Source organism: Podarcis tiliguerta (genome assembly GCF_965153285.1).
Source record: "Podarcis tiliguerta genome assembly, chromosome: 8".
In the NCBI taxonomy this organism is placed as follows: Eukaryota; Metazoa; Chordata; class Lepidosauria; order Squamata; family Lacertidae; genus Podarcis; species Podarcis tiliguerta.
The window spans coordinates 12,857,564-12,871,538 of NC_139541.1; the positions used below are offsets into that span (position 1 = coordinate 12,857,564).

Consider the following 13,975-nt stretch of genomic DNA (forward strand, 5'->3'; position numbering starts at 1 on the left):
TCGATGAATCCATGATTCAAGTGGAAGCGGAGGAGGGGGAAGGTGACAGTCAGGGCCACCCACTGGACTAGTTGCCCCATTCACCCCAATGGACCAGACCTCCACTGAAACAGATGGTGGGAACATGATTTGGGCCTCAGGTCAAGATGGCGCCTCCATCATACCAGCCTTTCCCCAAAGGAACACAGTGATGGTCTGGTGATGACAGCCACCGCTTCTAACCCGATGCTTCGTTTCCCCACAGATGGGGGCAGCACTGTGCACAGACCCCAGCCTCTCCCACCATCCACCATGCACCAGGGAGGGTTGGCTGCCGCCGCCGCAGACTCCAGCTCCGCCTACGGGACCCGGCACGGCTTCTCCACCTACTCCGACAGCTTCATGAACCCCGCAGCTCCTGCCAATCACATGAACCCTGTCAGCAATGGCCTCTCTCCCCAGGTAGGCTGCTCGCCTGTGTTTTGCCATCGTCTCCGGCCTAAACTGTAGGCAGTGCATGAGGAAACCGGGAGAACGCATGGCTGTTCCCACGTGTCCTTAGTTGAGCGCCACAGCATTTTGTTCATTTGCTTATTGTTGAAAGCCGGGATCGGCAGCCTGCAGCCCTCCAGAAGGCGTTGGACGGCAGCTCCCATCAACCCTACACTGGCTGATGGAATTTGGAGTCCAACAATACTTTGAAAGCTGCAGGTTCCCCGTTTCTTATTTCCCCCCACTCTTCCCCAGAAGACTCCCAGAGTTGCCTACCAATATCAGAAATGATTCCCTTTCCTCAAGCTTGCAATCTAATAGCAGCGACACAAAAGGAAAGGGGATGGGAAGGGTGGAGGAAAGAAGCAAACCCAGTTACTAGTTCTTAGGCAGTTCTACACATCTGTAGTTGAGGCTAAACTAGTTTTAGATCTGCGGCATTGCCAGGTAACCCAGTCAAAGACGGAAACAGAGCCCTTCAAGGAAGTAAGTGCCACCACATATTTGAGGACATCCCACGATGTATGCTTAGCCCCGATTCTGTTGCAATCCAGACACTGAGTAAAGGCCCCCTTACGCCTTCAGGACGTTGGCTTGCTGGCACAGCTGGTTTTAGGATTTGCTGTTGATCTCCAGATGTAACGGTCAGCCTTGTTTTTTGTGATTTGTCATGAAGGTTTTTTCCTTAAGCTGCTTTGAGATGTGACTTTACAGACAAATTAACCAGTGAATTCTGGTGTTGTATTTGAGAACGTCTGTTTGAAAACCATGAATGAATAGTTCCGGGTACTCTCTGCTGACCACAATAGTGGGAGACGAATCGTAGATACCAATATGCTTTGTCCATGCATCTTTCTATTGCAATATGTTATTAGACAAATCTGCATATTATATTTATGGATGCGGCGGGGGACCTTTTGTCTCCCAGACATTGTTGGACTGCAATTCACATCAGCTCCACCCAGCATGGCCAATTGTCAGGGATGATGGGAGTTGTAGTCCGGCGATATCTGGAGGGACACAGGAGGACGCCCATTCTTGTATTAGAAGAAGTTATGAGTTGTGATGGAGGTAGCCAGGGGCAGTAAGGTTGGAAAGGGCCACCAAACGTCATGTAGTCCAGTTCACTGTGAGTGCAAGAATCACAGCTGAAGAATCCCTGAAAAGCACTGCGAAGGGAAATCTGAGCCATCCCGATTAGTTGACAGAAAGAACACACCTTATATTTTCTTTGGGCCCAAACAAGTTCAAGGCCCATCAGTAATGCTGGATCATTGCCCGGCCTGAAACCCTGGAGGGCCGTTGCTGTGAGCAAGATGGACCAAATAAGCAGCTTCCTTGTTGTTGTTGTTTAGTCGTTTAGTCGTGTCCGACTCTTCGTGACCCCATGGACCAGAGCACGCCAGGCACTCCCGTCTCCCACTGCCTCCTGCAGTTTGGTCAAACTCATGCTGGTAGCTTCGAGAACACTGTCCAACCATCTCGTCCTCTGTCATCCCCTTCTTGTGCCCTCCATCTTTCCCAACATCAGGGTCTTTTCCAGGGAGTCTTCTCTTCTCATGAGGTGGCCAAAGTATTGGAGCCTCAGCTTCAGGATCTGTCCTTCCAGTCAGCACTCAGGGCTGATTTCCTTCAGAATTGAGAGGTTTGATCTTCTTGCAGTCCATGGGACTCTCAAGAGTCTCCTTCAGCACCATAATTCAAAAGCATCAATTCTTTGGCAATCAGCCTTCTTTATGGTCCAGCTCTCACTTCCATACATCACTACAGCTTCCTAACACGTGTTAAATCTATCCCCCAAGTGACCGCATTACAAATAGTACAGAATAGGTCTTTGGCAAAGTTAACCCACGGTCCTTAAGGGTGTTACATCACTAAAGGAGAGTGTGAGTGGCAGAGGGTGATTGCATCAGGCCTTTTTTTTTTTTACTTGGTTGGCTTCTGCCTCATTCCCTCCCCTCCCTTTTTCTTCAGTGTCTGTTTAAGTGTAATAAGCATTTAAATGAAGTATTGCCTGACCAGGGATGGAAAGAAGAGGAGGAGGAGGAGGGAGAGATTTGGGAAGGAGGGGAGAGAAGTAGAAGGGGGTGTTAAATAGCAAAGAATTAGGGTGGGGGGGGAGGGAGAAGATCAGATGCAAATCACTAGTAGAAAGGAAATTATGTGCAATTACCCAGCAAAACTGGGCAGCTTCTGCCCACCCCTGCCAACAAGATCTCATTAATAAGCAGAAAATAAGATTGAAATGGTGTGTAAAAGAGGTGGAAAAATGAATTTGAATGCTGCATTTGTCCACAATTACCCCCTCGTTCACACATATTTTATTGCAATTTTTTTTTTTTATTATTCTTAATCTTTCCATCCCTCAAAGCAGATTGGGAACATCCTGGCATTATGGTTGCAGAGGGAGAGGCATTACGGATTTCCCTTTTTCTTTCCCTTCTGCCCCCCTGAAAGAGACTCTGCCCGCTCTCAAATTTGCAAAGGCCGGGCTGGCGGGGATCAGAATTCATTGCTTCGGCTTATCGCCGTGTAGGAACAAGTTCTTTTCCGGGGGGAAATGCCCGACCTTCAATTGCGTGGCGAGGCGTCCTGCAATGCGTCTCTTTCTCTTTTTCCCTCCGTAGGCGGGAACGCAGGAAGCCGCCTCAGGCAGAGACAGGGCGTTCGCCCACCTAGCTTAGTGGTGCCTGCACTGGCTGGCAGTGGCTCTGAAGGATTCCAGAGCAGATCTCCCCACCCCGCCCCACCCCTACCTGGGGGCTAAACATAATAAGAAAAGCCTGCTGAATCAGACCAATGACACCCACCTAGTCCAACATCACCTTCTCACGGGAGAATTTGGAGGCAGAGAGTTGTAATAATATTAATAATAATAATAATTTTTGAACGGTTTCGGGAGTCGGACGGACTCCCAGAACGGATTAAGTTAGAGAACCAAGGCACCGCTGTATTGTGGAAGAGCACATGGGTGTGTGGAGTAGCCCATAATAATAATAATAATAATAATAATAATAATAATAATAATAATTATTATTATTATTATTTGTACCCCACCCATCTGGCTGGGTTTCCCCAGCCACTCTGGGCGGCTTCCCACAAAAATTAAAAATACATCAAAATGTCACACATTAAAAACTTCCCTGAGCAGGGCTGCCTTCAGATGTCTTCTGAATGTCAGGTAGTTGTTTATCTCTTTGACATCTGATGGGAGGGCGTTCCACAGGGCGGGCACCACTACCGAGAAGGCCCTCTGCCTGGTTCCCTGTAGCTTCGCTTCTCGCAGTGAGGGAACCGCCAGAAGGCCCTTGGAGCTGGACCTCAGTGTCCGGGCAGAATGATGGGGGTGGAGACGCTCCTTCAGGTCTAATGGGCCGAGGTCGTTTAGGGCTTTAAAGAACAACACCAACACTTTGAATTGTGCTCGGAAACGTCCTGGGAGCAAATGTGGGTCTTTCAAGACCGGTGTTATGTGGTCTCGGCGGCCGCCCCCAGTCACCAGTCTAGCTGCCGCATTCTGGATTAGTTGTAGTTTCCGGGCCACCTTCAAAGGTAGCCCCACGTCAAGCACATTGCAGTAGTCCAAGTGGGAGATAACTAGAGCATGCACCACTCTGGCGAGACGGTCCACAGGCAGGTAGGGTCTCAGCCTGTGTACCAGATGGAGCTGGTAGACAGCTGTCCTGGATACAGAATTGACCTGCACCTCCATGGACAGTTAGGTTGGTAACATCAACATGCAATGGGGGGATAACATCATGGAGCATTTCTCATCCCCCCAAATGATAGAATTGGCACAGTCATTTTTACACTTCCATTGAGGAGGCACATTCCTTTCGGGAGTTCTCTGGGAACATAAGAGCCTGCTGGATCAGACCCTTGGCCCATCCAGCCCAGCATTCTGTTCTCAAAGTGGCCAACCAGATGCCCCAATGGGCAGAATCTGAGCACAAGAACTTTCTCTCCTACTGCAGTTGTCAGCAGCTGGTATTCAGAAGCATCACTGCCTCCTCTTGTGAAGGGAGAACATGGTTGTCATGGCTAGGAGCCATTGATAGCCCTCCACGAAGTCGTCTGATCCTCTTTTAAAGCCACTCCTGTGACAGGGAGTTCCATAGTTTAACCATGTGCCGCACGAAGGGCTTTCTTTAATCTGTCCTGAATCTTCCAACATTCAGCTAGATGCCCACGATTTCCAGTTCTTACGAGAGACAGAGAAAAGCTTTTCTCCATCCTTTTCCTCCGTGCCATTTATCATTTCGTAAACTTCTGTCACCTTGCCTTTTAATAATAATAATAATAATAATAATAATAAATAATAATAATAATAATAATAATAATAATAATAATAATATTAATAATAATAATAATAATAATTTATTTATACCCCGCCCTCCCCAGCCAAGACAGGGCTCAGGGCAGCTAACACCTAATATAAAAACAATTGATTGAAATACAGCTTAAAAAACAAGATTAAAATACAGCATAAAAACATTAAAATGCAGCCTCATTTCAGTGGAAACTCAAATCAAAAACTTTTTTGGGGATGAAAATGTCAAGTCTTCACCAAGGCTAACTATCCAGACTGGTCTTACATGGGCCAGAAAAAAGCCAGGGAAGTTCCCAAATAGTTCCATCACAGAAGGAACTAAAAAGTCCCAAATGTTACAAATTGTCTTCCTAAGGGAGTCTCTCCTGGAACCTGAGCCTGCAAAGCAGCCACCCCCTCTTGCCTCCTGGCTCCCCCTGCCTTCCTTTAACTCCCTGCCAAGATCACAAGAAGACCCCACTCCAAAGGTCCATTGAGCCCAGCATCCTGTTACCAAATGCTCCATTTGCGAAGCCCACAATGGATTCTCCCTCAAAACAGGTGGCAGTGGGGGCCACCAATGTGGATGGCTTCAGTAGAGGATTAGACAGAACCACCAACCCCAAATGCTGTCTGTGGCTATCAGACCTTAAGGTCCACAAATGGCAACATTTTGGAGGTCCCAAGTCATAAGGAGATTAGGTTGGTCTCAACTCAGGCCAGGGCCTTTTCAGTACTGGCCCCGACTTGGTGGAACACTCTGTCACAAGAGACTAGGGCCCTGCGGGACTTGACATCTTTCCGCAGGGCCTGCAAGACAGAGCTGTTCCACCTGGCCTTTGGTTTGGACTCAGTCTGACCCTTATGTTTCCCTCCCCTTATGGTTTTGACTTTTAAAATGAGGCTGCATTTTAAATTGCATTTTAACCTGTATTTTAAATTGTGTTTTTTTCTTTTTCTTGTTATGTTTTTACTGAAATTTTATTGGTGTCAGCCACCTTGAACCCGGCTCTGGCCGGGGAGGGCGGGGTATAAATAAAATATATTATTTATTATTATTATAGCCACAATGGCTATGTTCTGCCACTTTCAGAGGCAGTATTTGCAAACCCTTGGTTGTGAGAATGCTGCTGCCATCAGGTCCTGCGTGGAGCATCTTGCTGGCTACAGCTACACCCGTGTACAGTGGTACCTCAGGTTAAGTACTTAATTCATTCCGGAGGTCCGTTCTTAACCTGAAACTCTTCTTAACCTGAAGCACCACTTTAGCTAATGGGGCCTCCTGCTGCCACCGCGCCTGAAGCAAGGTTCTTAACCCGAGGTAATATTTCTGGGTTAGCAAAGTCCGTAACCTGAAGCGCCTGTAACCCGAGGTACCACTGTACTTGGGCCACGTTTGCAGGTTAAAGAAAAGCGTGTTGGATCAGGGCCACAGGCCCATTTGGTTCAGCATCCTGTTCTCAAAAATGCCTTTGAGAAACAAGCAAGCAGGCTTGGTCCGTTGCTGGGCCAGGGATGCTTCTGAAAACCAGTTTCTGGAAACGGCAGGAGCATAGCTGTCAGCCTTCCCTTTTTTTGTGGGAAATTCCCTTATTCCAGCGTCGTTTCCCACTGCTTCCCGCTGCTATCCCAGATTGTTAGATATCCCGTAGACTGTCCCTGGGACAGGTGAGGCTGCTGATCCCTTATTTTCAAGGCTGCTGATCCCTTATTTTCAAATCTGAAAGTTGACAGCTTTGGGCAGAGCAGAGATGGCTCTTGGGATTGGGGCCTGCTTCCCGTTGGTCCATCTGGCCGGCCACTGTGTCACCAGGATGCTAGGCTTCATGGGCCATTGGCCTGATCCAGCAAACTTCTTCTTTTATATGTATTTTTTTTTTATTTTTGCATCAAATGGACTTCCTATTTCCAGAAGGCATTTGGAAACAGAGGCTCCAGTTTTTCTCTGCCTCTCCCCTCCTTCTTGCAGAAAGCTTTGCTGAGATCCCAACAGCTCAGTATCACATACAGCCCTCGCTCCGTAAACTTTTAACCTAAAGGATCCCACAAAGCTGGCATTTCTTTCCAGTAAACTTTTCCTTTCTTCCTTCATCCGCCCCCCACCCCCCTCCAGAAGAGCCATCTGCTCCTGTCAGTTAGATTCCTGGGCTGAGGGCAGTGGGAAAACCCGGAGCAAAAACACGTCTCTCTCTTCTGCTTCTTTTTCTCATGTGAAAAGAGAGAAGTTTATTTTCCGAGTTGGGGCTCTGCCCTGGGATTTGAAGGATGGGGGTGGGGTGCACTGTAAGAGAAAAGAGGGGTTCATGCAGGTGCCTTTGTAACAGTTTCCTTTCGAAGCTGAAAGCCTTTTGAACTTTATAAATAAGGCCTGCTAAGCATGTGGACATCGATTTTCCAACTTTCCCCCCCATTTATTTTTTGGTATATATTTATTTACAAATAAAATGCAACAAAATATAGTAGTAGATGGCAAATGAAATGCAATAGAAGTAGAATAAAAGAAGCTACCGGGAGCCAAATATATAGGAAAAGAATTCCATTGCAAATTCACACGTAATGAATTAATATCCCAAAAGTTCCATGTACAACAAATAGATTTACATTCTCCTGTACCTTATTAAAGGTAAAGGGGCCCCTGACCATTAGGTCCAGTCGTGACCGATTCTGGGGTTGTGGCGCTCATCTCGCTTTATTGGCCGAGGGAGCCGGCGTACAGCTTCCAGGTCATGTGGCCAGCATGATTAAGCCGCTTCTGGCGAACCAGAGGAGCGCATGGAAATGCCGTTTACCTTCCCGCCGGAGCGGTACCTATTTATCTACTTGCACTTTGACGTGCTTTCGAACTGCTAGGTTGGCAGGAGCAAGGACTGAGCAATGGGAGCTCACCCCATCACGGGGATTCGAACCGCCAACCTTCTGATCAGCAAGTCCTAGGCTCTGTGGTTTAACCCACAGCGCCACCCATGTCCCTTGTACCTTATTACTCCAGCGCATTATGAAAAGGCTGCATTTTTCAATGAAATTGTTGTCTGCCCTCTCTGGTTGTCACCATATATGTAAGTTTAACCATACAAACCATGTCCCATCTTTATTTTTCAACTTTGATTTTCCCCCCTTTCATTTTGCAAAAGGCCCCACTAATTTGGCTGTTTCGATTGGAACAATTTTGTCACGCCTTGGGCTATTGTTATTATTGTTTATTACATTTATATCCCACCTTACTTCTTCCGAGGCTCTCAAAGTAGCATACATAGTCCTCCTATCCATTTTATCCCTACAACAACCTAGCTAGGTAGGCTAGGCTGAGAGTGAGTCACCCCCCCCCCCCATGGCTGAGTAGGGATTCGAACCCTCGTTTCCCAGGTCCTCATCCAGCACTCTAACCACTGCACCTCAGTGGCTCTAGGGATGGGGGGATGGAGAGAGAAAGAGAATTTTAATTTAGTTTGCATTTGAAGATGAATTTATCAGATTGGCTCTTCCTGAAAAGTGCATGAGCCGAAATGCAGCCATTTTTTCACAGAATCATAGAATTGGGACCCTGAGGGTCGTCTAGTCCAAAATCTCAACTGAAGCATCCATGTCAGATGGCCATCCAACCTCCGCTTAAAAACCTCCAAGGAGGGAGAATCCATCTCCTCTGTTCCGCTGTCGAACGGTTCTTAGCATCAGAAAGTTATCCCTAAAATTTAGTCAGAATCTCCCTTCTTGTAACCTGAAGACGCTGGATCGGGTCCTGCCCTCCAGAACAGCAGAAAACAAGCTTGGTCCATCCTCCAGTGTGACATTATTTTTTTTTATAAGATATTTATTAAAAGTTTTTTAGTTACAGAAAAAAAGTATAAAAGAAAACAGAAACAATGAAAAAATTAACAAACAATACATCAAAAATAAGAAAAAAGAAAAAGAAAAAAGAACAATACATCAAAACAGCATAATGAAAAGAGAAAACACATCCAAATTCCATATCATTATCTTTCATTTACTTGTTTCCTCGACTTCCTCACACCTCCCTTTTTTGTATTCTAGTTCAAATTAGCTAATTCAGCAAATCCCTTCCCTCTTTCTCAATTGTTTGTTCTGTAATTTATCTTCACCTAATCTAACTTTAAACTTTCCACTTTAGCCCATTAACAATCAGTTTTTGCTTAGTTCTTTATCACATTTCTGCTAAAACCATATAACTTCATTCCAGTATTCTTCTAACATTCACTCCAATGTGACATTTTGAAATGCTGTTCCGCAGCCTGCATATAACTGCATATGTTGGTGAAAATGGCATGCAAAACATGGCAGATAAACCCGCTTTGCAAAAAATGTGTACATGTCAGGGGCGGGTGACAGGAGCAGGCTAGTACTAGCTCGCACAGTGTCAGGGAAGTTAACTCTTAATTCAAAGAAACAAGCAGCTTGAGAGCGCAGACCTAGTGAGCACAGCAATTCTTCCCCGTAGATCATACTCCAATGAGGCAGTTGTGAGGACTGAAGGTCTCTGTTTTCCCACAGTTGCCTAAGCCTCCTCCTCCCTCTGATCCTTCCCAAGCAATCAGAGACTCCATCAACATGCCTGTCCCTGCTCCGCCCTCTTCATACTGCCCTCTTCTGGTTCTGGGAGACCAGCAGGAAGGGGAGCTGATTGCAGCAGGAGGTGAAGACCCCCTGACTTCTTCAGCAGCCTGCCTGACTCTGTCTCTTGCCCCCCCCCAGCCTCTGATTCTGCCTCTGATTCTGGACTGCTGTCTGCCACAGCCTCTTCCTGCTCACTAAAGCCTGTTGCCTCTTCAGCTTCTGACACCTCCTCCTTCCAGTCTTCTCCCTCTGTTCATTTATCACCATCCCACCACCAATCCCCTGGCTCTGAGCTTGCTTCCTTTGGGGTTCCCTAGCTGGTGCCTCCCAGCTCTCTTCTGCATCCAGCCAGTGTATGACGGAACACCATTATAAGTTCACACTAGAATGCTGATGAATTTTCATGAGGGAGAGAGAGAGAGAGCGAGCACATAAGCAGAGAGGAAGTTGGAGAAAGTGAGGGAGAGGAATCAAGCCGAGGCTGGGTACATCTTCCCTTTTCTTCAATAGGGTACCCGCTTCAGGCTTGCAGTTTGAAATGGCAACACTTCTTTTACGAGGTTGTTTGTGGCTTTAATCGAGGAGCTAAAAGGGTTGCCTTTCAGCCGGCTGAAGATCTTTGGTTAAAGCTCAGCACGCGTCACAAATTGAAGCCATGCACGGTGAGAAGTCAAGAACTGCTGAGATCAATGGGTCTTGATCCCGGGATTGCAGTCCTGCTGGTCATAATGAATTGCTTATTATGCTTTTGCTATCCGGCATGTGTCTGTCTGTATAAAACAATGCATTAATGCGGCTGGTGTTCCTCCAACACCCCTGATCATTTTTACTGCCATGTCTACCTCTTTTTAGACGTTCAGTGAAGACAATAGCTGGATGGGCTGACATACAGAGTCAGCCCATCCAGCTATTGTCTTCACTGGATGTCTAAAAGGCATTTTTATATGAGCCTTTTATTCAAAACCCAAATAAGGAATAGGATCCTACTTAGAGGGGGGTGGGTTTGGGGGGGGAGGACAATAGCTTAGTGCTAGAGTCCCTGGTCTGCATGCAATTGAGAGGGTGCCCTGCTCCCTGAAACCTCGGAGAGCTGCTTCCAGTCAGTGTCGACAATACTAAGCCAGATGGAGCAGTTCCTGATTAATTTAGCCCCACGTCAACCTCCAGAGTCCACATTTGGGACTGCGTCTTGCGGCATTTTCTGAAGGGCTTTTGTCGCCGTCTTTTTGTGTGTGCCTAGGGGCTTCAGAGCAACTGAGCGATGCCGCCTTGGCCGAGAGAGAATTGAAACGCCTTTTTTTTCCCCTTTCCTTTTTTTTTTTATTGTCCTGCTTTATGTGGATTAATCAGGGAGCCTGGGAGACGGGTTCAGGCAGGCCAGATAGAGGGAGAGAAAATGAGAGATTAGCACATTAACGCTGGAGCGAAGAGCGCAACGAGCCAGGCGACCTCTGGAATTCGGAGGCGGGCGGGCCATTTGGACGGGCTGGAGTGACCCAAAGAGAACTGCATGTGGGGGAGCCAGGAGGAGGCACTGGGCAGAGGAAGCCCAACGGGGGGGGGGGGAGGAGAGGCAGGGGAAGAAGGTGCCAAGGATGGAAGACATTCAAATAAGGAGGAGACACGACTCAGTATCTGGGAAGATGGATGCAGAATGTGTATATAGGAAGCCACCTTATCCCAGGGAGGGTGGCTGGGTGTCCCGTTTTTGCAGAGGACAGTCCTCTCTTTGAAGGGCTGGCAATCCTCTCTTTTAGGAACAGAGAACCTGTTCCAGGCTGAGGGCCAGATTCCCCATGGTGGTAGCTGTCAGGGGCCGCATGTGGGTGGTGGGTGGGACTTGAAACGAAGGTGGAGCAATGGATTTTGCCCTTGTGTCTTGGGAGGTGGAACACTAGTGCTCCATTCAGAATGTGACCCCAAGGATATCTTCCAGACAGGCAAAAAGCGCTCGAGAAGGGTATGAAGTAGAGCTGGTGAGAGGTGCAAAGGAAGCTTCCTTTATGCTGAGCCAAACCACCTGGGATGTTCTGCATGCAAAGCAGGTGTTCTGCCATGGGCCCATCTAGGTCAACACAGATGGGCAAGAACTGGTAGGGGGACATTAGATTATGTAGCTCATGCATTGGTTACTTCAAGATGGGATTGCTGCAATGCTCTCTATGTGGGGCTTCCCTTATACTTGACCCAGAAGCTGCAGTTAGTCCAGAATGCTGCAGCATGATTGCTGATAGGAGTGAGGCTCAGAGATCTGCGATTGGCTACTGGGCCAACTTCAAGGTGTCCCTATTAGTATATATACAACTGCAGCTTCTGGATCAGGCTCGAGGGAAGCCCCACGTAGAGTGCATTTTAGCAATCCGGTCTTGAAATAACCTAACTCATGGACCATTCTAGGATGCCCCTGTTTGCATTGGAGAAATGTTGGAGGCTACGGAATAGGGCGTCCCTGTTTTCATCGGAGAAACGTTGGAGAGTGTAGCCAGGATTTCCTGTTCCAGAATCCAGACTCAGTTGGTAAAAGGCATTTCTTGCCAATGAGGCTCCCCGAGCCTCTGTGGACAGAGCTGGACCCAGAAGCACCCCCAAACTGCGAACCTGCTCCTTCATAGAATCATAGAATCATAGAGTTGGAAGAGACCACAAGGGCCATCGAGTCCAACCCCCTGCCAAGCAGGAAACACCATCAGAGCACTCCTGACATATGGTTGTCAAGCCTCTGCTTAAAGACCTCCAAAGAAGGAGACTCCACCACACTCCTTGGCAGCAAATTCCACTGCGAACAGCTCTTACTGCCAGGAAGTTCTTCCTAATGTTTAGGTGGAATCTTCTTTCTTGTAGTTTGGATCCATTGCTCTGTGTCCGCTTCTCTGGAGCAGCAGAAAACAACCTTTCTCCCTCCTCTACGTGACATCCTTTTATATATTTGAACATGGCTATCATATCACCCCTTAACCTCCTCTTCTCCAGGCTAAACATGCCCAGCTCCCTTAGCCGTTCCTCATAAGGCATCGTTTCCAGGCCTTTGACCATTTTGGTTGCCCTCCTCTGGACACGTTCCAGTTTGTCAGTGTCCTTCTTCAGAGGGAGTTCAACTCATTCCAGGGTAAGCAACTGACCAATTTCTCAGGCACAGGAGCTACTCAGTGCCTCTGTCTTGCCAGGATTCAAGCTCAGCTTCTTTTTTCCTCATCCAAATCACCGCTGAGTACAGGCAGTGGCCCAGGGACTGCTCAGCCTCTCCTGATTCAGATGCTATGGGGAAACGTGAGACCAGTTTTCCTATGAGATCACCTTACTCCATGTGTGCCCATTCGGCCTCTCCGATTGGTGGAACTGGCACTGCTACACGTGCCACGTCATACCCATTCCATGTGTGTAAGAACTCGATCGCTCAGTGTGGCAGCACCCGCCCTGCGATGGGGAGAGCTCCCGTTCTCAGTCCCAGCTCCTTGCCAACCTAGCAGTTCGAAAGCACATCAAAATGCAAGTAGATAAATAGGTACCACTCTGGCGGGAAGGTAAACGGCGTTTCCATGTGCTTCTCTGGTTTGCCAGAAGCGGCTTTGTCATGCTGGCCACATGACCCAGAAGCTGTCTGCAGACAAACGGCGGCTCCCTTGGCCAGTAAAGCGAGATGAGCGCCGCAACCCCAGAGTCGTTTGCGACTGGGCTTAACAGTCAGGGGTCCCTTTACACACACACACACACACAGCCATACATTTTTTTAGTGATATGTTTTGGGCGTTGTTGTTTTTTTGAAAAAGTTCTTCCTACAACCAAGCAGTGCATACATGTTAAGAAATAAAATAAATAAATGGGGACCCAGGAAGCTGCGCTCTACCAAGTCAGACTGTTGGTCCATTGAACTCAGTATTTTGTACTATGACCGGCAGTAGCTCTCCAGAGCTTCCGGCAGAGAACGTTCCCAGCAATTAAACCAGGGCCCTTCTGCGTGTTAGAACAGCCCCGCAGACGCGTGATTCTTTGGCTCAGGCAGGCGGGCAGAAGATCAGCCATCCTAGCGGGGTCCGCGGTCAGCAAATGAGTAAATTGATCAAAGGTGTCCATGGCTAGAGCTTTGATGATAAGCCCTGGTCTTTAAGCTTATCGCACCCGGGAAATGAGGGGTATCTCATTGCAGTCAATAAGGACCTGAAAAGGGATCATGGGACTCTCTGGGAGCTGCGGGAGAGATAGGGGTGCTTGCAGAGAAAGAGGGAGGGCTTGTGATCTAATCTCGGTTAAGCAGCCAAAGGGGGGGAGAGAGAGAGAAAATCCTTGCTACACTCTTGGGAACCGGACAAAGGGGAAATGAGCAGGGTTTTCAACCCACCTACCCCCCACTCTGACTCCGAGTGAATTGTTTTCCTGCATAGGCGAGCTCGAGACTGATTAGCAGCTGCTTGGACTGCAGAATGCCCTGGGGTCCAGCCCGGGGGAGGAGGATGAAGGATAGAGAGCTGCCTCTAACAACTGGAGCCAGTGTGGTGCAATGGGACAGAGTGTCGGACTAGGACCTGGGAGAGCCCAGGGTTCAAATCTGCAGCTCCCTGGGTGACCCTGAGCCAGTTGCTGCCTCTCAGTCAAACCTACCTCACAGGGTTGTTGTGGAGATTAAATGAG

The 13,975-nt window shown here is 48.0% G+C and overlaps 1 protein-coding gene across 5 annotated transcripts in view; it reads left to right on the forward strand.

The window, feature by feature from the left end:
- The window catches only part of PAX7 (paired box 7), a 171,172-nt gene that overhangs the window by 111,001 nt on the left and 46,196 nt on the right, over positions 1 to 13,975 (forward strand). For all 5 annotated transcript variants that reach the window (XM_083454058.1, XM_083454055.1, XM_083454054.1 and 2 more), the window contains one exon: positions 245 to 441. In XM_083454058.1, coding sequence (XP_083310184.1) covers positions 245 to 441 — 197 coding nt within the window. The remainder of the gene's footprint in view (positions 1 to 244; positions 442 to 13,975) is intronic.